The sequence below is a fragment of the Leptonychotes weddellii genome, chromosome 5, assembly GCF_054177405.1.
Source record: "Leptonychotes weddellii isolate Sample4059 chromosome 5, ASM5417740v2, whole genome shotgun sequence".
Taxonomy (NCBI): Eukaryota; Metazoa; Chordata; class Mammalia; order Carnivora; family Phocidae; genus Leptonychotes; species Leptonychotes weddellii.
Window position 1 is genome coordinate 34,541,220 of NC_138373.1, and position 24,485 is coordinate 34,565,704.

Genomic DNA, 24,485 nt, shown 5'->3' on the forward strand with positions numbered 1-24,485 from the left:
AGGTGTACATGCATGAGGTACGTGTGTGTGCATGTGCGTGTGTGCGTGCATAGGGTATGTGTGTGCATGCATTGCATGCGTGGGGGTGGGGGGTGTGCGTATGTATGTGAGGGGTCTGTGTGTGCTCATGTGTGTGTGTGAAGTACATATGTGCATGCATGTGTGGGTTATATGTGTGTGTGTACATGTGCGTGCATGGAGTATGTGCGTGCGTGCATATGCATGTGTGGGGTACGTGCGCATGCATGGGGTACATTTGTGTGCGTGGAGTATGTGTGTGGGGTGTGTGGCATGTGCGTGCGTGAGATACGTGTGTGCGTGATGTACATGTGTGGGATACATGTGTGCATTGCATGAGTGGGGCACATGTGTGCGTATGTGCATGTGTGGGGTGAGGTGTGTGCATGCATGTGAGTGGGGTACATGTGTGGGGGCACATGTGTGAGCATGCATGTGTGTGCATGGGGTATGTGTGTGTGCAGGTGTGTGAGATGTGTGTGCGTGCATTGCAAGCATGGGATGTGTGCATGTGCATGGGGGTGGGGTGTGTGCGTGCGTGGGTGGGGTAGGGTGTCCAGGGCATCCAGGCTCAAGACGCCCTCCCCAGAGTGCATGAGCTTGGCCTTACAGGCCCCAGCCAGCTCGGGTCTTTTGGGAAGTATGCAGCCTCAGGTGAAGGCTGGGCAAAGACAAAAGGGAGTGAGGGCCAGCTGGCAGGGACGGAGTAGGAGGGCGGGCGGCGGGGGCGGCGGGCATGTGGGGCTGGCAGTGCCTTCCTCACTGGGGTCCAAACTCCTCTCCGCTACCCAGCAGGAGATGGGCTGCAACACTACCGTTCTATGTGGTCACTTCCCACAGAAGCGACAGTATGAAGTCACTTGACTTAAACGCCAAAGTATATAGTTTGCTGTCGGAATTTAAATAAGAAACCAGCACCCTCTGTCCTCGCTCCTTCCCAGGGCAGCCACCGTCAACAGCTGATCTTCTCGGAACTCCTTCTGGATAAACATCAGCATTTATAGAACAAAATCACAACCATGCTAGCCATCCTCCTGTGTGAGGTGCTTCGCCCCCCAACCCGTGTCCCGGGATGCTCTGCACCGGAGATCGGAGCTCACCTCCTGCAGCGCCCTGTCCCATCACTTACCGGGCGCTCAGTGCTTTCCCACACAGGCAGGCCCTGCCTGACCCTGTCCCCTCTGGCCCGGTGGGCCAGCCACTGCCCCACATTGCCGGCTGCACCGCCACTTGCTGGCCGGGGAGGGGCGCGGCAGCAACCTGCTTCGTTTTTGTGGATCTTTTGAGGAGTTATCTCCGCGTTCCCTTTTCAGTTCTGGTTTGTTCTTGAAGTTGAGCGTCCTTTGGTATGTTTGTTGGTATCTTCCGTGAATCTATTTTACCCTCCGCCCACGTTCTATTGTACTCCCACTTCTGTAAACGCTGCAGACCACCCTGGGTTGGAAACAACGTATCTTCCTGAAGTTGCGTGCCTCACACTGGTCAGTATTTTCCTCTATGGCCGTGGCCCAGCAGGGAGGCCCAGATCACCAATATGATCTCCGCCACTCTTCCAGCTCTGCGTCCTTGCATTTCTATGTTCTGATCTTCAATCCATCTATAAGTCTTGTGTACGGTGGAGGTGGGGACCAGACTTCATTTCCCACCAGGGGAACACTCCATGAATCCACCATATTTCCCGTGGCTTGAAGTGCTGCGTCTGTCCTACCCGAGTCCCCACATGGCTGCGGCTCTCACCAGGAACTCATGGGGCCACAATCTTGTCACCGCCCCGGCTTAGCCTTTGCTGGTCACACCTTTGTAAACGCTTTCATGCCTGGAACATCGGGCAACCCTGCAGCCTTGTTCTTTCTCAGATATTTCTGGGCTACTCTCACGTCTACTCTCCTGGATGATCCTCAGAATCCATTCATAAAGTGAATTTACGTTGGAACCACACACTGCTCTGCGAATCACGGGAAGGCTCACGGAGCTCAGCCTGCAGGTCTCGGTTTTTGAGGTCTCTGCTCTTCAGTCGTTTTTCCTAATTTTGTTCACATAGGTTTGTCTCTTTCTCAAGGTTATTTCTACACACGTTCTAGGTCTGGCTGCCACGTGGGCAGGACCTGTGACGTGAGGGCAGCGCAGCAGAGAATGCACGGCCCGCCGGCCTGTGCAGCCCTTCAGATTCTAAGTCCAGTTGCCCGGCTTCTCTTCAGTTCCCTCATTTGTAAAGGGGGCACACAATCGCCCTAGCATGGGCTCGCATGGGCTCGCCGGAGCTGCCCACTAGACTCCAGCTCGCACTGAGTGGTCACCAAGGATGAATTCCCTTACTCCCCAGTTAGGCCAGCTCCGAGAGGCCCACTGTCAGGGGTGCAGCGCGGCACCTCTGGGACCAACCGTGGCCTCACGCTCGATGGCTTGTCCTCTTTCGACTGGAGGCAAGGCCTTGCTTTCTTGGAGATTTCTCAAATAATGGTGTGTCTGGCAAGTGGTGGCAGGAGTTCAGTGAAACATAAGGAGACCTGCCTCTCCAGGGTCTTTTTCCTTCCTCCCTTCTTGCTAAATGAATTCACAGTCCAAGTGCGGAGAGGCACGGGGAACAGCTGATGCAGGCACGTGGAGCGCTGAAGGATGCTGCCCTCAGCCGATCCGAAACCACAGCACCTTTCCATGGCAAAAATAGCTGTAGAACGGAGACTACCAGAGCCCCCCGCCAGCCCCAGGCTTCTCCGTGTAGCAGCCCCACTGGGGAACATAGGGTCAGGTGCACAGCTTTTCCACAGGTATGGGGGTGGGGGACCAGGACTCCCATCCTGAGGCTTACCCCGGCTGAGCCAGACAACAGGGATGGGCCGGGGCCTGCAGCTGAGCCCATCTCCTTCCTCCCCCTTGCCAGATGAAGGGGGGGCTCCTCCGTCAGCGCCCCATCAGCAGAGTGCCACAGCGCTTGATCCCTTCTAAACTCGGGGCTGCCGGCCTGAGGCTCTGGGAGGCTCCTTCACTCCCAAGAATGGGGCTCATTCCAGCCAGAATGAAGCGGTGCCCATGCAGGGTATTCCAGTGGACATGCTGAGCACAGTGACTCATGCCCTGTCACCCTATGACAGAAGGATTCCGATTTCCACTTTCTCGGAACAAAGACCTAGCAGATGCATGGGTTAGGTCTTCTCATGAGAAGGTCGTGTCAGGCGCTCTGTGTTCTAGGGAAGTGCCCCCAGGACATTCAGCAGACATCACTTCCACTCCAGGAGCCGTCCTACATCTGCCTAGGAGTCATGACCCCATTCCCGATTCAGTCAACGTGGCCTGCAGGTCAAGCTTACTGACGTGCGCTGCTGGTTCGCCACTCTTTCCTCCCATCACCGTTGATGTAGGTTCTCTATGAAAGTGGCATCTGGAGTGACACCAGACGCACCCTGCAGCCCTGAAGATGGCAGGGAGGGGACAGCCCCATGACCTGGAGCCGCTGGGCGAGGTGGGAGACTGCGGCCAATGGGATGGACCGACAGGCAGGCTACCCCGAGTCACTGGGCAGCAAGGAGGCTGGTCAGCTCTGGCAATCCTGTAGAACCATGTGAGGGACCAGAAGTGTAGCAGAAGCATCGGCCACTATGGCCAAGAGTGGAAATGACCCACATGGCCATCTGTGGACGAATGGATGGATGAGGTGTGGCCTACCCGTGCAACGCAGAACTCAGCTGTAAGAAGGAACGCGACTCTGACACCTCCCACGACATGCACGAACCTCAAAGGCGTCATGCTGAAGGAGAGGCCACATGGAGGAGGACCACTGGTATGGCCCAGAGGAGGCCACTGTGCAGGACAGAAGCAGAGGAGTGGCTGCCAGGGGCTGGGGCGGGAGGAGGGGTGGGACTGTCCACAGGTTTCCTCTGTGGCTGAAATGTTCTAATGTGATGATGACCGCTTGACTCTGAATTTGCTCAAAGTGCTCAAAGACACAGGACCGTGCACTTGGAGCAGGTGAACTGAATGGCATATTCCATCCCAAGAGCTGTGACGGAAGGCGGAGCAGGTGGTCAGTCGGGGCTCCTGCTCTAGGTTGGACCTGGGTTCAGTCCTGACCCTGCTGCTTCATCCCGCCCTCCCTGACTTTGTTTCTTCCTCCATAACATGGGGACAGCAGTGGAACCCTGGATGAAAGGTGGCCGAGCACGTCCAACGCTGGCGAGACTCTTTCTGTGACCATGTTGAGGGTGGAATCTTGAGATGAGACTGGCCACGGTACAAGGTCCGGTGGACTCCGGCTCTGCCCCCTCCCCTACATTCCGTTTCCCGCCCGTGAACATATCTCGGGATGCCTCCAGCTGCTTATGGCCAGGAACATAAGCAGCTGGAGGCTGGTGTGAGGCTGGGCCTGCAGACCCTGGCACGGAAATGCAAGCTGCTGGGTGCCTATGTGTTTTCCTAAGGAAAAGGCTGTAATCTCTTATCAGACCCTCAAATGCTCAGGAGTGCGTGGTGGCCTGCTGGGCGGTGTCCTCTGACCCACATAGCCTCTAAGGTGGGCCCCGGCAGAAAGGTCCTCCTTCGTGGACACACAGAGCATGCACGGCTACCCACTACAGCCTCGTCCCGGTGCGTGAATCCTCCTGAGGCACGTTCCTTCCCATGCCCCTCCCAGCCCGGCGGGTCCAGTGCCTGCAGGCCAGCCAGGCTGGGCTCCTGCAGCTGTGAGCGCAATCTCAAGCAGAGCCCTGACGCAGCCCCATCTGGGAAAGCAGTGTGTGGCCGCTCTCGGGAGCCCACACCTTTACCTGGAGGCTCCCACCCTAGAAATCTGTCCTAAAGAAGTCCAGACAGCAAAACTCAGGACCAAGAGAGTGGAGGAATTTACAGTCCCGTGAAGGGAAATGTGTGGAGGAATATCAGTGGGTCAGGGAAATGGTGACATCGCCCACAAAGAGGAGGACAGATGTGACCTGACACCCACACCCCACATACATGTGTGTGCTGTGGTGCCCAGGAAGGTGCACCAACATATTAAAACACTCATCATGGCATGGGCGGGGAATCATGTGGCTTTTACTCTCTTCTTGGCAGTTTCTGATATTATTTGAATATTACTAGAAACATGTATTGCTTTTCCAAAAATAAAAATTAGAAGATACATAGGATTATCTGAACCCCATAAAGGGAGTGGGAGGATGTCACAATATTTCCCCTAAGTAAATTTTTTTTGAATGTTAAGTTTCTGTTTATTTTTAAATATATGTTTTTACAAAACTTATGAGAAAAATCCCATTAGAAACACACACTGCCTGGGCGCCTGGGTGGCTCAGTCATTAAGCATCTGCCTTCAGCTCAGGTCATGATCCCAGGGTCCTGGGATCGAGCCCCGCATCAGGCTCCCTGCTCAGCGGGAGGCCTGCTTCTCCCTCTCCCACTCCCCCTGCTTGTATTCCCTCTCTTACTGTCTCTCTGTAAAAAAATAAAAATAAAATCTTAAAAAAAAAAAAAAACAACAAAAAGAAACACACACTGCCGAAGGCAGGCCTCCTGCTCATGTTCCTGGTCTCACCAACGAGGGCCAACATCCTTTATCACACTGAGCCGCACACTCAAACGTCAGCGAGAAGGTAAATTTCATATTATGTGTATTTTGCCACAATTTAAAAACTGGCTGAAAAAAGTTCCATTTCAGGCACAAGATGTTGCTGGCGCTGTCGCCACGGGGAACTGGGCTCCTGGGAGGTCCCCACACCTTAATCAGAGGAGAGGAACAACAGCAGGAAGGCTGGCAGTAAAAACTCTTGGATGCGAGGCAGCTCCGCCTCCTCGGGCAGCAGGTGGCCATGTGCAGCAGCCACATGCGGGCCACAGCGCCTGCAGGCACCTCCCCTCACTGAGGCATCAGCCCTGGCTCCAGCTTCTGCTCCCGCCTGAGCCATGAGAAATGGGGAGCACCCCTCCCCGCGAGCCACCTCTGTGGACGTGGCGTGGGGAGAGGGCGAAACGGAACCACTGATCCCCTGGCAACACAGCCACCTTTGGCCCCGGAGCCTACCTCGCCAGGAGGAGGGGACTGAGTGCAGCTCCAAGGTCTCGGAGCTCCTGTCCTGCAGCCTGGCTTTGGACAAAAGGTCACAGGGCGGGTGGGGGGGGCGGGTGCGGTTTGAATGCAGTCCAGAGCATCCCATTTCCCGCTTGCAGTGCTGAGGGCCGCAGCCTGGCCTCGGAGCCCTGCCAGCAGACGCCCAGCATGCCTGATGCCCGTCCCAGGACAGGAAGGACCCGGAGTGAGCCCACACAAGGGACTGTCTCTGCACCCGTTACCGACCCAGGTGCAGGGACTTCTGGGAGTGACCGCAGGCTCGCAGACGGGCAGTGACCCTGTCCAGGCATTTTCCTTGAGGAGCAGAATTGCTAGAAAGTGCACTGCCTAGGCTGAGTGCTCAAGGGCATGGTTTTATTTTCAGAGGGATAGAAGGTTCTAAAATTAGAAAGTAACACAGCTCTGTGAGCACCCTAAAACCTGCTGAACTTTATACTCTATGTGGATATGTTTTATGATATGTGAACTACCTCTCAATGAAACTGTAAAAAGAAGTTCCTGGCTTGCAACTGACAGAGACTTTGCTTTCATTACAACAAAACCAACAAAAGCAAGCCCGAGGCCCTGGGGTCCCGGGGGTGACTTGAGTTTACCTAGCAGGTCAGCTCCTTCATCCACATCCCCGATGACCTCTGACCCCGCAGTCGACAGCTCGTGGTACAGGGAGTCAGTGTTGATGCCAAAAGCCTTGTTCACGATCCCCTGGGTCGGGCTGTGAGGACATGCAGCCGGGGAGCTCAGGGTGAGGGGGCAGCATTCACGGGCGGCAGGTGGGGACCCTCCAACACCGCCCACGGGGCCGCTCAATGCCAACACTGCTTGTGCAACGCTACAGGGGACACCTTTGCCGAAGGCACCAACACCCACAGTGAACACGGAGCCCGTTGGGACCCCAGCCTCAGTGAGTACCTGTTGCCCGTGCGATCAAGGCGGGGTTCCCGACTCATGTCCAGCTCTGGTGTAGAATCGATAATGTCTTGAACATCAGACCACTCATCACTGCTACCCATGCCTGGGGGGACACACAGGAACCCCAGGGTGAGGGGGGATGCCCACCCTCCGGCCCCATGTCTGGAGACCCCACACTAGACCACCACCAGCCAGGGACCATCAGGAAAGGGCTCCTCCCTGGCTGATGGCCAGCAGGGGCCCATCCCCCAGAACCACGGCTCTTTTTCATGATTTCCGATGAACAGACCAGATATCCTGCTTCTCCTCCATCCCTCCTGTACTGAGTGTGTCTGCGGGATGACTGGGGTGCACTGCCAGAGGCCAAGTGTGTCCCTCAAATCTACATGTTGAAGTCGTAGTCCCTGGGGCCCCAGCGTGTGACTTGCATTTGGAGATGGGGCCTTTAAAGAGGTGTGGGTAAAATAAGGCCACATCCGACTGTGTCCTTGTAAGAAAAAGGGCTGAGGACACACGGAGAGGCGGCTGTCTGCACACCCAGGAGCGAGGCCTCGAGAGAACCAGCCAGCCCCGACACCCCGACACCCGGATTGCTCACTCCTGGTTGCCAGGACTGTGAGAAAGCAAATGTCTGTGGCTTAAAACACCCGGTCTGCGATGTTTCTTAGTGCGGCATGAGCCGACTGATACATCTGCCGGAACCAAGATCCCTATTTGGAAGGGAAACCTCACGGGGGGGCAGCGGTGCGGGATGGGGGAAAGCGGGGGTGGAGGGGGAGACCAGCAGGGGCAGGAGGGGGCGGAGCCAGCAAGGAGGCGCGGGACCAGCGTGGGGGGTGAGGCCAGCAGGGGAGGGGCGGGGCAGCGGGGGCTGGACCAGCAGGGGCAGGTGGATGAGTGGCTCGCTCGGCCTCCCCACCACAGCCCCGGGAGCCCGCGGGCCGGCGCGGCACCTATGCTGACGTTCCGCATCTCCTGCGTGACCTGGACCTCCATGTTGCGGCTGTTGCGCTTCTCCCGCGCCCGCTTGCTGCTCTTCGTGCCGGCGCTGTAGTCCCCCAGGGGCTGCAGGCTCTCATTGAGCGGCGTGACGGCGGCCGAGGGCACAGAGGACGTGGGCGTGTTGGACTTCGTGCCCGTGGTGCTGGGTGTGGCAGCCGCCGAAGACTGGCCTGACTCGGACATCTCATCCTGCGGACACTAGGGCCAAACACAGGGAAGGGCGAAGCTCGCCATGTGGGTCGGCACGCCCCCGAGGCTCCCGGTGACGCACACCGTGCAGGGTCAGCGGGGCCTCGGCCACCTCCGTGAGGCCCCCTCACTCGACTTCTCTGGCCACGATAAAACAGCACCCTGAGCCAGGACTGGAGGGGACTGGGGACCCCTGCTCTCCTGTCCGGCCCACTCCTCTGGCCTAGTCCCTGGGTTCACCCAGCCGCTGCCTCTGGGTTTCCGGAGGCCGCTGACACTTTATTATTTAAAGGGCTTGGCTTGGGGCTGTTAGCTTGCGAGCTCCGGGCAGCCCGCCGATGCCGCGCGTGATGGACATGAAGCTACACGAACATGGCAAGCAACCCTTTGCAGCCAGGGGGTGGTCAGAAACAAGTGGTGTGCCAGGGCTGGGCAGAGGGCTCTAAATGGGGACCAGGGAGGAGGCTGAGCATGCCTTCTGATCAAGCCGTCTGGGCTGCGGCCGGCTGCTAAGGTCTCCTGCTTCCTGACCTGGGGCCAGTCTGGGCCTGGGAAGGGGCGTCGACCTCCCAAACACGGAGACACCAGGGGATGTGTAACTCTTAACCCCCACGGCTCAAGTGGACCTCAAGGTCTGCCCTACGTAGCTATGTATATGCAATCAAACTGGAGTCCCACTTCCAGAGAATGGGTCATCCTTAAAACATTCCGAGACCAGATTATTAAAAACTGCAATCAACTGTTGACCTTAAACATCTCCCTGGAGGGGTGCCTGGCTGGCTCCGACGGTGGAGCATGCAACTCCTGATCTCGGGGTAGTGAGTTCGAGCCCCGCGTTGGGTGTGGAAATAACTTAAAAAAAAAAAAAAGTCTTTAAAAAAAACAAAAAAACCCCCCAAAACCAGAGTCTCCCTGGAGAGAATACACCCTACGTGAGTAAGTACAGCACGGGAAACAAAGCCACTCTTCTCCCACAGTCCTTCCTCGTGAAACCATTGGACAGTATCCATGAAGTGGCCCACTCGTCTACTAACACTCACGACCTGACTCACCCCGATTCAGTCCTCAGTGGGCAGCAGCCCCCGCACACCCTGCTACCCTCTTGGGGTGTGGAGAAGGGGCACGGCCTCAGGAGGGGCTGCAGCTCCTGGTGCACACCCCAGGAGCCCACAGCACTGGGTCACGTGGTTTCCATGGAAGGGATGCTTCCGGGAGCTCTTTCTCGCAGGGGAGGAGCTGATGGCAGGGGATGTTTGGCCCTCTCCGTAAAGCTGGACGCACGCTGGGACCAACCTATACCCGCCTTCACCTGGGAAAGGCTGACCAGGCTCTCGTGAAGAGCAAGCTGGCTGGGAATCCTGACACCTGCCACTTCCTGACCCATGTGGTCAGCGTCAGGCCAGGGCCTGGGATGGCCATGTCTGGCTTCATCTAACGGTCCCCTCACACTTCTCTGCCAGGACTCTCACTATTCCACAATCAGGCCCACCGTGTCCCTAGGGTATGCTTGGCGATGTCGGGGACATTTGTGGCTGTCATGACTGGGGACGGTGGGCGCTCCTGGCGTCCAGTGGGTATAGGCGGGGAATGTCTGCTCACTGTCCTGCAGGTCCCCGGACGGCCCCCAGAGCTGAGAACCAGCCCAGATTGTTGTTGTGCCGAGGTGGTATGCCCAGCGTAATAGCCTGTGCCTCTCCCCCTAGAAGCACCCCGGTACAAGCCTCTTCTACTTGGCATCTACAGCCTAAGGCCAATTTGAGAAGGAAAAATCCCTTCCTAAGAGCCTCTGTGATGAGGTGGTCTGTCTGCCCCACACAGCGAAGGCTCCCAGGCATCCCACAGGCAAGGGGATGCCTCTGTTGCCAGCCCTCAAGGAGAGATGGCCGCAGGAGACCAGAAGCACAGGGAAGTCTGGCGAGGGCTGGGGGAGGCCCAGTATGTGAGTTCACGCCTCTCAGAACGATACGTTTTCTGGACCACCTTCCTCAAGGCCACGGTTCCCGGTTCCCGGCCTGTCCGTGCTTGGCAAACTCGGGTCTGCAGGATCGCAGTGGGCCTCCTTGACCCCAGAAGTCACCGAGGGGAACCGTGCGGCACGGCCAGGCCTCCCCCAGTCCCTGGCTCTCTCTGACCCTACAGGCCGCCACCTACCCGCGGGACGCTCCCCTGGCCACCACTTACCTAGCGGCAAACCTCTCAACCTCCTAAACACCAACGTGTGGCAGTGACCTCCAAATGCAAAGTACCCAAACTCTTAGCAGTCATTCCTCACCATGAGTAGCCACAACTGTTTGGTTAAAACACTGAAAATACAGCACATAAAAACAAAAAACAAAACAAAAAACAACAAAAAAAAAATTAAGAAATTAGAAAGACCTTAAAACCTAGAGCATGAAATAAAAAGAACTTAAAACATAATTAAAAAAATCAAATCAAACACACCTACAAACTGAAACATAAAACAGTGGGATGAAAAGCAAGACTACTTTGGACGACGAGGCAGGAGAAAGAAGAGACACGGGAAGAAAGCTGGCTTGGCCACAGGCAGGAGGCAGGGCTCTGAGCACCCGGCCTCGGGGGGGCCCCTGCGGCTTCTCCCAGCAAGTGTGTGGAGGAGCCCCAGCCTCCCGCCGGCCCTGCACACAGGCAGGGCGGCCCATAATGGGGGCGGGGTCAGAGGTCGCAGAGACATGCTCACTGTCTGGAACAAAAGCTGAAGCGAGTGGGGCCACTTTCTGACAGAGTGGGCAGCTTGCAGCCACCTCCTGCAGGCAGGCTGGACACCCAGGGACAGAGGGATAGTCAGCCACAAGCTGCAGCAGGAAGAAGCTTCGGGAGAAGTCCAGGCCCCACATCTGCCGGCCTGGCCAGGCCTGGAGGCCCAGGTGCTTTGCCTTCCGCAGGCGACCTCCCACGGGCTCTGCGGGAAGTGCCCCAGGCCTAGGGTCACCTCCTCCAGCCCCAAGGGCAGCATCCTTACCTGGCGATGCGGCCACAGCCTGTCTGGCGAAGGCAGGGCTGAGCTCACAGACCAACACTGGCCACAAGTGACCAGGGGCCATGATCGAGTGGCGGGCCAGGGAAAGTGCCTGCCCCTGGTTTTGTTGGGGGGCCCCCGCTGAGGGGTGCACTGCACTCCCTGGTTAGCTGCGCACACCCAGGACAGCCACCGCCCCCAAACTCAGAGACCCAGCGTCGATAGCACAGATAAGAAGGTAGCAGCAGGCTAGAGGGGAGATACTGGCCCCTCACCCTACTGTCTCCAGTGGGCGTGCAAACCTCAGACACCACAACGCAAGACGCTCTGGGATGGCGCCCAGGGTGGCCTCGGGGCTGGTCCTCTGGGGCGGGTCTGGGGGACAGACATGCTTGTGCCCCAGAACAAAGGCTCAGCTCAGCCCGAACAGACGGGTACGCCCTGGCTGCAGAGGCCCCAAGGCCCCGTGTGAGGCCCCGCCTCCCGGGCTGGTGCTTTCCTCAGGTGCTGGCACACCTCCGCGCGCAGCCCCACTACCCTGGGTGCAGGGGAAGCTGCAAAGGGTTGTACACAAAGACGCTTCCTGAATGAGCATGGGTGACAGGGAGGGACCCTCACTCCACAGCACGGCTACAAAACCTGGTAGCTGGAGGTGAACTGCAGCTGGCCGAGGTCACTCAGGTGCCAGTGGTCCCCCGCAGGCACGAGCTTGCCCCCCATCTGTGCACGTACCATGCCGTCGGCCAGGGGGAAGACATTCAGAGAGGTGGGGCGCTCCTTCCTGCTGAAATGTGAGGGAGAGAGGGAGGAAGCGGACGTTAGACGGGGCTCACAGCTCGAGAACTGGAGGCTTTCTGGACGCACGGGGGCCTGCCCTGCAGACCGAGCTGCTCTGGATGAGGGCCCGGTGTGTGGGGCGGGGCGTGAGCTCCGGGGCAGCCGGCCTGCACAGGGGCTGCCCGTGCCGAGCTACGGCTCCTGTGTCCCCAAACCTGTTCCCGTGTTCAGGGGCACTTCAGCTGCTCTGCAGGCCTAAGGGACCCTTCCCCTTTGGTCCACTGTGACTTGTCGTTTTTGGTTAGACTTTACAGAGAGCTGCTCTGTGGGCTAAGAAATCCCATGGCAGTGCCAGCAGCAGGCCCCTCGGCATCGAGGCCAGCACAGAGTGCTCCTGAGTGGCCACGTTTACCATGACGGTCTTTCCTACATGGAGCCCAGGAATCAACCCTTCAGCTCTGTTCTTTGCTCCCTGTTCCCCACCCGACTCCTTTACTGTTCCTCCGTGAGCTCTCCTCAGGGTAAAACGTCCGCCTGGACGTGCAGAGTAAAGAGGGGCCCCATCCTGCTGCTGGTGTCATGTCCTTTACAGCCCACAGGGCCCCTTTCTCCTGCTCCATGCGGTTCTTCCCGGTCGTTAGGGAGCACGGACCCCAGAGGGGAGCTCTTTCAAAGGTGTGCCAGAAGACGGGGAATGCAGGTCACCTGGAGTCAGGATGGAGCCCGAAGCTGCCTGCTAGGCTCAGTCCCTGAGGAAACGCCCCGTCGGGGGCTTCTGATTGGGGGCCAGGTGGTACGCAGCCCAGCCAGTACCTGCGCTGCCCCGGGGCGGACGCAGCACACCCAGAGACGGTCGTCCACCCGACAGCCCGCGCTGCTCAGAGCTGCTGTGGCCAAGCATCAGAGCCCCACACACAGAGCTCGACCCCCAGGGACTGCAGTGCGAGGAGTGGCGGATGCTTCCTCAGGATTCCCAGACAGCCAGGTCTGGAGGCTGGACCGCTCTGGAGAGGGAAGGTGGGCAGCTTCCTTGCGGTGCTTGGAAGAGTGGAGCAGCCACGGTCCACGAGAACTTCCTACAGCCGGGCGGGCAGCTTCATGAAGCATGACCCTGGGAGGTGGGGGCTCTCTGGCTGGGGCCCCCATGTGGTTCTGGGGGCTGGCCAGGGCTGGGATGAAGCAGGAGGAGAACACAGAGGCTGAGCCAGAGTCCTGCTTTGTCTGGTCCGAGGCTGGCTGGTGCGTCCTGTTCAGCAAGATGCTGCCTCCCGCAGAGCTGGGACCGGGCTGTGCTGTCCCGGGAGCTGGTCTGTGGCAGGGACGGCACCAGGGACAGCACCAGAAGAGCACTGTGCTCTCGAGGGGCTGGAGCCGCCGGCACCTCTGCACGTCAGGGCCTAGGCCACCCAGGAAGCTAGTTTCCTGTGGACAATCGCAGGCGCCTCACTCAGCCCTTGTCCCCAACAGAAGATGCGTTCTCAGGCACATCTCAGCTGGTCACCTGACCGGTAAAGACGCTCAGACCCTAAGAAAGGCACCAAGTTAGGGAGCTCTGCGTCTGCAGGTGCATCAAAACCTCAGCAGGCCCCGAGGCTCTGCCCCCGCAGACTGCCCTCCGCCGCAGCCTGCCTGGTCCCGGGTGTCTGGGAAGGCACCAGTGGCCACGTGGTTAGCACATCCCTGGAGGAGGGGCTGGCCTCCAGAGCCACAGCGTCTGCTCCCCCGAGGCTCCCGGGCACGTCCTTCGCTCACTCTTCCTTGTTGGGCTCCCAGTGCCGGTGCGGGAACCCCTCTCCTGGGGCCCAGCTCCACTGCAGAAGAAATGCACAGCGGGGCCCTTGGCCCCAGGCAAGGGGCAGAGTGTGAGCGTCCTGCCTCAAAGGACAGCGGGGGGGACGCGTGCCTGTCACCGCTTCCAGAGCTGTGTGCATGGACACACACTGCGTCCAGAGACAGCCAGGCTGCTCTCCTGCAATGGGCATCATCCCCAGGAATCAAGCCTCATCTTCTCTCTCTGCTCCTCACAGAGCCATGCGTGGCCTGCTCCATAAGCCCTGGGGCACGTGTGGGGCACTGCCCATCCAGAGCTCGGCCACAGTGTCCCCTTGTCACATCCCGCTGCTCCTTTGGGAGATGCCATGCTCGTCCAGAAGCTACAGCCCGAGGGAGTCACGCCGCCTGCAGAGGTCAGGCTGCCTGCAAGGGTCACAGGCACACGCCGGTTCCGGGCCAGTACTCGGAGTGACTGAGCCGACTGTGAGCCCAGGTCCGTCTGACGCCAGAGTGCAGGGTCTCCACCCGTGCCCACCGCCTCCCTGCAGCACCAACCCAAGGCTTCAGGCCCGAGGGCCCATCTGCAACCATGGATGTTTGCCGGGCGGGGGCCCCTGCGCCGCTACCTATTCTGAGGCTGTCTTGGGGACTTGAGTCCAGCCCTCTGCGTCTGCTGCCTGGCCTCTAAGCGCCACACCCAGAGTCTGTGATCCATAATATCACTGCAGAGAAATCTGTCGAGCGGGTCGAGGACGAGCCCTGGGCCTATAATTAAAGACTACCAGCAGGACCGACTCTCCTGAACCCCAGAGCATCCCGAGCGCCCCTGCACAGAGCATGAATGCTGGCCCAGACTTTACCTTTTCCTCCACGACTGGCGAGGGCTGCGGGGCAGTGACAGACACGGGGACAGCACATAGTGGCAACAGCACAGGGGGCGAGACGAGAAGACAGCATTAGAGGGCACAGGTCACATGTGCTCACGTGGAGGGCAAGTGTGTGCGGCGGTGGGCTCCGCGCCACGCAGACAAACACACGTGGAGATATGCAGACATGTGCACGCGACAGACAGAGGGCACTCAGACACAAGAGCTCTGCGCTGAGCAGCCGGCCCGTGGCTTTGCATGCACACTCAGTACGGGGCAAGGGTCCTCTCCCAGAACCCCAGCACACGTGCGCAGCCAGGCACACACACGCTCACGTTTGTGGGCCCACACACACTAACCAGTTTCTAAAGACACACAAATTGAGAAAACCAGGCCAGGAGTGAAGGGAAACGCCTGTCTGGATTTGGCGGTGATCAGCAGCTCCCAGTGCTGAGGATGAGGCCCTGTCGGCAGGAGCCAGGGAGACTGAACTAGGAAGCTGGGCGGACATACTTATTTCTCCCCAAAGAGCTGTGGCGGGAGAGGGGACAGCCCACAGAAGCAGGCCAGGATGGCGGGGCCACAGATGCAGCAGCGCTGGTGACAAAGGCCAACGTTCCCTGGAAATGTTGGGTGGAGGCTGCTGTCTGCTCACCCAGAAACAGGTCCTGGGGCAGCCAGACACGCACAGAGCGCCCTCAGAACGTCTGGGCCTCAGGGAAGCGGCTGCAGGGGAGGCACGAGCCTAAGTCCCAAACGGCGGCCGGTTCCGCGGGCCGGTGAGCAAGGTAAACATGGAGGGCGGGCTGGCAGGGCAATGGGGCAGCCCAGACCCACAGCACCACTCCTCTGCCTCCCAAACAAGTGCTGTCCTGGCCGTCACCCCCACAGGACCACTCTCCTCCTCGTGGCCAAGGGGACATGGCGGAGATGGGCCATGTCCACGGAGGGTCTCAGCTGACAGAACAGGTGCTTTCTTCCTGCAGTCAGGAATCTCTCGCACACAGTGGTGCTCTGGCTCAGGAAGGTCTCATCACAGACTACCAAGGGCCTGGACACCATGCTGATCATATGCACCCCAACCTTGGGGTGCTCTCCGCAGAAATCTGGCCCAGAGCCCCTCCCTCTCCTGGGCAGCCGTTGGATCCATTTTGCAAATGAAGGGGCTCCTGTGGGCTCGGCTGGGTGTGGAGAAAGCCCCCACCAGGACAGCCACCCCCGGAGGCACTGAAGGCCCCGAAACACCCAGGAGTGACAAATAGGCACAGCCAGGCAGCAGGCAGAACAGACCTGTTCCCTGAGGGAGGAGGAGAACCCACATGGCCTCCAAGAGCTGCTGTGCAGCCTCAGAGGGGACCCAGATGGGACCCTGTGAGCCAGCCCCTCTCGAGTGTGAGTCCCGACATCAGAAGGGTGATGGCCACAATGGGCCGGAACCCAACTCTGAGCACAGGGAGCACTGCAGGGCCTGGTGCCAGGCTCGGTCCAGACTGGCTCAGGGCCACGGAGCTACAAGACCCATGGTGACAGCAGGCTCCCAGACCAGGTCCTGCCTCCGGCGCCCGAGGAAGCATCCACGGAAAGCAACCCCAGCCTGCAGTCACAGACCTCTTCCACGTCCAGGAAGAAACCAAGGCCTGACCTGGCCCCCGGTGACAGCCCCTAATAATGCCTGGGATGCTCAGGGCCTGGCTTTGGCGCCTGGGCAACCTGTGCTTTGGGCTGAGCCCACGTCATCCTGAGGTTCTGGGGACACCTGTTTCTGTGGCATCCCCGGAGTCTGGGGCGCTAGCCACGCTGACTTAGGACCCTGAACACTCGGGGCCTCCAAGTCCCGAGTTCAGAGAGCCCACCTCCCCTGGCTTCTGGGAAAACTGGGCCCTTCTCGCTGGACTCTCTCCTTTGTGACCTTCGAGGTGCTCCTGGCCTTAAAAGCAACTGGCAGGGAACCAGCTTGAAGGTTCCAGAATGCTGCAGCCCTCAGGAACTGGCCACAAGCCCAGCACTCATCAGGGATGCCCAAGCTGCCCAGCCGCTGCAGCCCCCGCTCAGAGGGCCCTGCCTAACCCTCCACAGAAAACAACACGGAGTCCCTGCCCGCCCCAGTCAGCATTCAAGTACAGTTACTCAGAAATCCTCCTGGTAGCTTCTGTGTGCTGGGGGTGAGGACGTGGCAGTGCACTCAAGGGAAACTCTCCCGAGCCGGGAGCTGGGAGCCGGGAGCTGGGAGGCTGTTACTTCCCCCTTCAGACAGTCATGACTCAGGATCGACACCTGCAGAGTTCTGTCCTTTAAGATGTTTGGTCTGTACTCCCCACCTGGTGCGGGGTTGCTACCAGCAGCCTGTGGTCCTTTCTCTAGGGCCTGAGCGCACAGCAGGGATGCGTCCGCTAAAAGCCTGGGACCGTCTAGAAATGTGTGGCCATCCCCACCACCCTTCCCAGGTGCCACCCGGCCTTCACACATGTGTTCCATATTTCTGTTTTCAAGTTGACGCCTTGAGCACCGGGGTACAACGGCTTTGCCCACTGGGCCCAGACAGCGACACGCACAGTGGAAAGGCCTGAGCCCACCTGTTCGTAGCGTACCCGCCGAAGAAGCAGGCCGGAGAAAGCTTCTGCGGGTGGTGGGGTGTGACCAGGGCTTCAGGCATCAGCCTGCAGGAACGAGGGGCCATGGCTGGAAAGGGACCAAGAGCTGAGCTCCGTCTGTGGGACCTGGGATCCCAACCTCTGGCCCCTCTTCCCACCTACTAGAGACTCGGGATGTCGGTACCCTTCCCCCCAACCCCAGGACCAGGTCAACGACCTCGGTCTCCCACAGGCCAACTCCCGCAAGCTGGCAACACCCTGGGGAGGCTCGCTGACAGTCTGTGCCCTTGGAGACCGTGGTCCAGTCTTATCCTGACCGAAGGTGCAGGTTAGCCGCCCTCCCCGCAGATAAAAGCAGCGGAGCTCCTGGGCTCAGACAAGCGAGGGCCCCAGAGTCTGCTGGTGCCGCCCTGTCACAATGAGAATGTGCTCCCCGTGGGGGTCGCCGGCTGCCTGGCCTCCCCGCCCCCCGCCCAACGCGGTCAGCTCTTGTGACTCCAGGTGGTCAAGGCCCACAGAGTCACCAACAGCCCTGGACCAATGGATGTGGAGTCGCCGCCCCCACACACAGATCCATGTCTCACAGAAATCTGAACCTTGATTCCCGAATCCTCTGGGGGGGATACCTGCTTCGTTTTGCAAAGGAGAAAGCGAGGTGTGCAAGTGTTTGGTGAGCTGCCCGAGGCTGCTCCACAGATAGGGGCCAGAGCTGGGCTTCCAACCTCACCAAACGGCCCCAGAGTGCCCGCATCCTGCACACACTGTGCCATCTGCACACGACCGCGGAAGCCCCACGAGGGTTGATGTCGAGGCCACAAACTTTAGTGAGTAGGTGAATCCACAAACACAGGATCTGAGTGAACAGGACTGACCGCCCCATTTCCTGGGCCTTTGTGACTGCACACGGCCAGCAGGAGGCCCACGTCCCGCGGCCCCACTCTGGTGCCCAGCCCATGTGCACACTCCTGCCCCAGCCATATGCTCTGACCAGACCCCTCCCTGAGTCACAGGTGGACTCAGCTCTCCAAAGGCTGCCCTCTGCCCCGGAGCACCCTGGGGATGAGGGGCCACTAGAGGCCAGGGCCTCCAGCTTCCCGCCTCACCTCCTCCCCGGCAGGCTGCCCTCGGTTTGGCTGTTTCCCCCGACTTGCTGCATCTTGGACCTCTCGATATGCTCCACATAGGTCTGGATCATCTGCAAAGGACAAAACTGCTGTGTGAGTCATCCGTGCTGACCCAGGCGTCTCTCCCTCCAGCCCGTGGTGCTGTCCAGGCCGGCAGTGCTCTGCCAGCAATGAAGCCACGTTCGTGGAGTGGAGTCTGACCAGCGCACAGCCGACAGCTTTCTGGCTGGGGCAGTAGAAACCAGAAAGAAAAGGCCAGAAAGGCCAGCCAAGGCCAGCAGGCATGCGCAGCTGCCAGGCTGCGGCCACGTTCCTGTGTGTGGGTCATGGCCAGGCACCTACCTCTGTGTGTCGCTGGTGCAGAGCGTTGTACTCCTTCTTCATCTCTGACTCTCGTTCCTCCAACCGGGAAACTGGAAGACACAGCCACAGCCTGTCAGCAACACGGCCTGCCACTCCACGCCTCCTTGCTTGCCCTCGTGCGTGTGGGCAGAAGGTTCCGGGACAAACTGATGCGTGGTGCAGACCGGACAGGTTTGGCCCGCAGAGACCCCAGGGGCACAAGAAGGCAGATCCTGGCCGGTCTGGGTGGCATGTGGTGTGTGTGCTGTGTGCCTGGAGGGTGTTCAGCTCCACCACTAAGATAGCCAGGATGACTGCAACCCACCCAGGGCTGCTATCTGTGCCTGGGCAGCCTGAGACGCAGGGAGCTCGCGGCGGTCAGAGACAAGATGCGAGCAAGGGGCTCGTAGAAAGGGGCAGAGTTCCTACGTGAGTAACCTCTATGACATAGAAGAGAGCTCAAGAATACCTGCCGTGGGGACTGAACCAGCAAGTATCCCTGACGCACACCAAGGGCTGGAAAGACCAAGCTGCGACCATGGCACCTCCGGGCCGGCAGGGCTGATGCCCAGGAGGGCCCCTCTGGCCCTGCATGTGCTCCGCCTGCCACATGCAGGTGAGCCACCTGACTCGTCAATAGGCCTGCCGGGCATCCTGCCCCCTGCGTCCCGCCACCAGGGCGAGCATCTGTGGCCCTTTGCTCAAACTTCAACTGTGTCCCTGTGGCCCCAGCAAGTGGAGAAGCTGACACACAGAGTGAGGCGAGGCACATGACCGTCGCGGGCCTGGCACCCACCGGTGTGGTCCTTCCATGTGTGAGCCGCCCTGCTCCCCCGCCTCCCACCTTCCCTGCTTCCCGGGGGTGGTTTTAAACAGATCTAACAGGCGACACCAGTCCACATCTCCACCACCACAGGCTCTCCTGTTCCGCGGTGTCTGTAGAGGCCACGTCCCCCACCCCACAGCAGGGGCCTCAGAGTAGGCATCTCTACGCAGCTCTCTGGGGACCACACTGTGAGGAGCAGCAAGGGCATCTGCAGGAACTGGGGGTCAGAGGCTCATGAGGCTCGTGTAGCTGGTTGCCCTACCCCAGGGACGGAGAGTCTGACCCCCCAGCCTCTGCTCCAGCCTTGGGAGGGGCTGCCCGTGTATGCGGAAGGCCCTGGAGAGGACCCCTTTTGGCCTCCCTGCTGGCCACCACAGCGGGCTCCCCCAGCAAGCTCTCTGACCGCCCAAGAGCAGCGTCTCCTCGGTGGTGGACAGACAGGAGCCGGCACCGCAATGGGGAGCTTTCATCGAAAGGGCTGGCGAAGTCCAGCCCAGGCTGCATATTCAGCAAAAATGCTTTGTCATCAAAGGGGCCTTATTTATTTATCGATTTCCGCACAGGATTTGAGGCTGATTATGGAGACACAGAGCAGTGTGAAAGCATAAACAAGTGGTTGAGGGAATCACAGCGAAAGAAAGCAGCCGCTGGCTTTTCTCTATCAAAGGCTCTCCACATCCTTCCCAGCTGGGCCCAGTCTTACAACAACACACACATTCAAACGCGATTCCCACCCCACCCTCCCACCCCCCAGCTACTTACTCTGATCTGCATAGTTTTTGGCCTTCAATTCCAGCTGGCGAGTCTGAAACTCATAGTGTTCCACCTGGATTTGTAGCTCTTTCTTCTCTTGTTCCAAGGCATCTTCAAATTCGATGAATTTCTGTGCACGGGAGGAGAAAAGGGCAGGCGTGGTGAATGTGGGATGCCAGGTGACAGCAGGGCTCACAGAAGGGTCACGGGCTTCCAGGACTGAGAGTCATGGGCTCCTGGCATCACACCGCCTGCCACCCTCTGTGGGCAAACCCTGACACGCACCGTCCAGGAGCGGGACCAGACGAGTTTCCCGGGAGTTAATACCTCTAGAACCTTCTAGTTAGCTCTCCAGAGAGTCTCACAGGGCCCCGATGTAGAAACACTCATGCTTCCTTTAATGATCTGTCACCATCTTGAAAGTCTTAATAATTCTGGAACAAGGGACCCCGAATTTCCATTTCCACAGCAGGTCCCACAAATCATGCTGCTGGTCCTTTTCCAGCAGAGTAACATGACTCTTCCCCACACTAAACACCTACATCAGGTCAAGTCTACTTTGCTCCTAATCTGTGTTCAGTTATGCTTGGTTCAGGAAGCTATCGCTACTGGAATAACCAACGGGGCTTGGTCTTTGGAATCTTTCCCTTACAACATGGAAAGTGTCTGAGCAAAACTATCATCAAACCAAGCGAAAAGAAAGCACTTTGCCAATAAATAAAAACAAAAAAAGACAACTCTTGAAAGATCTTGGGAGGGCTCCTGGCTCCACACTGAAAGCCAGGTATGGATGCAGGCCTCTGGGAGAGGGGAGGAATGGGCACCTGCGGCCACCCCAGGGTCGCGGTGGGGGAGTGGGGTGTGGTCCCCGCACCAAAGCCACCAGCTGTAGTTCCTACAACAGCTCTGCGGGGGAGCTGTTGACACCTCAGTTTTGTGGTGTGCAGAGCTGGAGAGGGCGGGGCGGGCAGGGGCCGGGAAGGGCGCGTGGGGAGCCAGCCTGGCAGCCTCACAGCTCCAGCCAAGTAAAGCACCACCGCCCCGCGGCCAGGAAAGCGCACACGGGCGGCTCAGCTGTGCACAAACCGCCAGCACACAGTTTGACTCACCTGGACACAAGCAGCGTCTGAAGAAGAAACAAAGGTTATTAACTGGCTGATATGGGTATGTTTTCATTTGGGTAATGTTAGTTCCTGTTACTTAAAAAAACTAACCAGAGGACGTGCAACATTGTGCTTCTGTGGGAACATCAGGCGGGAGTATTACGAGAAGAATATTTTTAAAAAACCGTAATTGTACCACCTAGAGTCGGTTAACATGAGGCGATGTCCTTCCAGATGTGCATGCGGTGTGCACACGTGTGTGCGCACACGTGTGTGTGTGCACGTGTGCATGCGAGCTTACAGGGCCGAAGCGCTATCTCTTGTACAGAGAACTCTGGGAACCACTATCTTCAGCCACGTAACCTGGAGCGTCTTCCTACATCAAGAGACATACTCTCCCACTTCCAGTGTCGGTAGGCATGTGTGTGCAGAGCAGAGCTTACTCCATCAATTACCTGCTGTTGGGCTTCCAAGCTGCTCTAAAACATCACTGGGGTCTTGGCCTGTGGAAATGCCCAATGGCTTCCCGCGACGGGAGACCATGGTCCTGGGGCCGCCCAGCTCACTCCGCGCAGGCTGGGGCAGGAGCCTCTCCCAGGGCCCGGACGCCTAGGGACCAGAGCTGGACAGCGGGGCTGCCAGCCTGACGGGTGGGACTCGGCCCGCCGTAACCGTCCTGAGTTGTCAGTCCCCTGGTGACCACGATACGTATCGGTCCCAAACAGCTCACTACGTCCTTGTCCGACGCCCTGCCTGCCGTGTACCTGCTGCTCCTCGTGATCTGTGAGGACCCTGTCTTCCACGTGGCAGGTGCTTCCCCAGGACGCGGGTGTGTGTGCACTACACAAGCGTACTTCATCATTTCTCCTTCCCTCATCGCTCCGAAGCCACCTTTCTCACGTGCTCAATCCTAATACAGATTTCGGTTTATTTGTGAGCCAAGTCAGAGCTTTCTCTGAATGTGGACTGCTCCATTATCCCTTAATATCGGACACGTAATCATCCTTTCAAGTCCCCTTTTCAACATTTTCTTGGTTATTCCCACTTGCTTATCCTTCTAGATTAACTTGAGAACCATCCGGAGTCACTCGATATGTTTCTTTTTGCATAAGCAGTTTGCCTGTCCAAAGGCACCGGCTCTCTGGGCCTCGGGATGGGGTCCTGACCTGCGGGCTGCACCCCTGTGGCGTCACACAAAGAAAAGGAGTCATTTCAGGGACATGTCCCCTCTATGTTTCCTCACGCATCACCTGCACTTGAGAGGTGGAAGTCAGCTGAGAGATTTCCAAACTAAGGACGTTGTCAGAAAGCCCGCTTCCAGATTCTTATGAAGGTCAAGAGAGACTTTCTTAAATCTATCTTGATAGGTGATCATTAGAATCCAACCTGAGTGACAGTGCTGAAACGCTTTGTCATGCCCTAAAACCATGCCTACAGATTCCTGATGAAGCTAGCCACAAACCAGGTCACAGGCAGAAATCCTCTGACCTTGATATTTCAAGGCTTTCAGCATCAGGAAATACGGAGACATTAACCAAGAGAGAAAGCAGCTAAGTGAAGCTGGCAGGTCGCAGGGAGACAGATCCCACAGTGGTCAACAGGACGTCTGTGGTTCTCAGGCCACGTGGAAAGAGGATGCCAAAGGGATGGCCCCACTGGGCGGGGACGCTCAGTACTTCGTAACTGGTGCCCTTCCATCCTCTCGGCACCCCTGCGCAAAGGAGCGTGGGTGCTCCCATGGGAGCTGCTCCCCAGGTGAACAGAGAGCCCCAAGAAACACACAAGTGACCATGAGCAGACTCGAGGACCCCGGCTTCGGACCCTCGCCCTCCCTGCGCGGCTCCCAGAGGCGCCTGAGCAAGGTGAGGCCATTGCTTCTGCATCACAGTGAGTGCGGCCTGGAGCCTCTGTCCCTGGTCCCCCAGATGTGGGCATCCTACTGGACAGAAGTGATCGGGGGGCCCCTCAAGGCCTCTGAGTCTGTGAAAACATTACAAACACAACATGGCATTCTACACCTTCCAAGAAATCCTCCTTTTTCTTCCCCTCTTGAAGAAATTATTTCAATGTCATTCAAGTAATGTCGGTTAACAAAAAACACAAGCCAGCCATTTAACCAAAATGGGATATGCAAGGAAATCATCAAATACTATAGGGAATAAATAATGTGAAAGAACAGTGTCTGGCCAAGACTAAACAAATACGGAATCTTTGTTTCTTAGGAGGGAGTGCTCAGGGCTGGACTGGGGAAGATGTCATCTCGGCAAGTGAGAGGGACAGCAGGGGCACCCCGGCTGGCGGTTAGCTCAGGAGTGAAGAGAGCAGGTGGCACAGGGGACGGCCATGAGGGAGCAGGGCACTGTCCTACCTGGGTTAGCGAGAGTCACAAAAATCCAATAGAGGGGTTCAAAAAGACAGAATATTTTTATTTCCACATCATTTACTTTGGATTTAAGGAATCGAGACTTTTCAGTGGTGGGGGACAGGGTAGGGTGGAGACTAAGTCAAGTCTATAAAGAAAGTCTTCCAAAAATTTCTAAAGGAGAATCTGACTATAACAAAATAGGACTGGAACTAAGAATAAAAATTGGACTATGAGCATTCGGGTCAAGTGGGTCTACGTGGTACTGGATTACACAAAAATACAAATCTCCTCTATCTGAAATACCCTCTGCACACAGCAGTATCTCAATTCCAGAGATCTCCAGAAGGCGCGACTACAGCCAAGCGAAAACTTCGTACATACGCTGTTTGTACTACGGGTTTGAATTTGAAATTATCATCTGTCCAACCAAATCTAATCAAAATGTCATGAGGCACATGATAACCCACGGATGTTTACGCTCACTCGTAGAACCGATCTTCTGAGCAGCCTGAAGAGCAATGACTAGCCATCCTATGACGAAGGGACCCGTTGTCTTATCCTTAGCATCTAGATACGAAACAGCTAATTCTCACGTCTAAATACCAATATACCACATGATTCCCTTTTTAGATTTGTTTTTAAGTATACTACCCCCTCCCTCCCACTAACAAAGTGCTGGGTTTTAAAATGAAACTCAGCTTTGGTTTTCAGAATTTGCTTTCAGGTGAATCTCAAGATACATACTAAAACAACCTGAGTGCGGGCTCTTCCAAACTAGGAGCCAGAGGAGGCTTTTCTCAGTGTTCCAGGGA

At 57.8% G+C, this 24,485-nt stretch overlaps 1 protein-coding gene across 12 annotated transcripts in view; it reads right to left on the minus strand.

Annotated features, from left to right (window-relative positions):
* Positions 1–24,485, minus strand: part of MAPK8IP3 (mitogen-activated protein kinase 8 interacting protein 3) — a 47,276-nt gene that overhangs the window by 12,869 nt on the left and 9,922 nt on the right. For 6 of the 12 annotated variants that reach the window (XM_081820312.1, XM_081820315.1, XM_081820314.1 and 3 more), the window contains exons 2-8: positions 20,215–20,335; positions 18,627–18,697; positions 18,264–18,355; positions 11,793–11,937; positions 7,939–8,185; positions 6,986–7,088; positions 6,670–6,788 (exon numbers count right to left, since the gene is read on the minus strand). In XM_081820312.1, coding sequence (XP_081676438.1) covers positions 6,670–6,788; positions 6,986–7,088; positions 7,939–8,185; positions 11,793–11,937; positions 18,264–18,355; positions 18,627–18,697; positions 20,215–20,335 — 898 coding nt within the window. The other 6 variants (XM_081820311.1, XM_081820310.1, XM_081820318.1 and 3 more) reach the window with 4 other exon arrangements.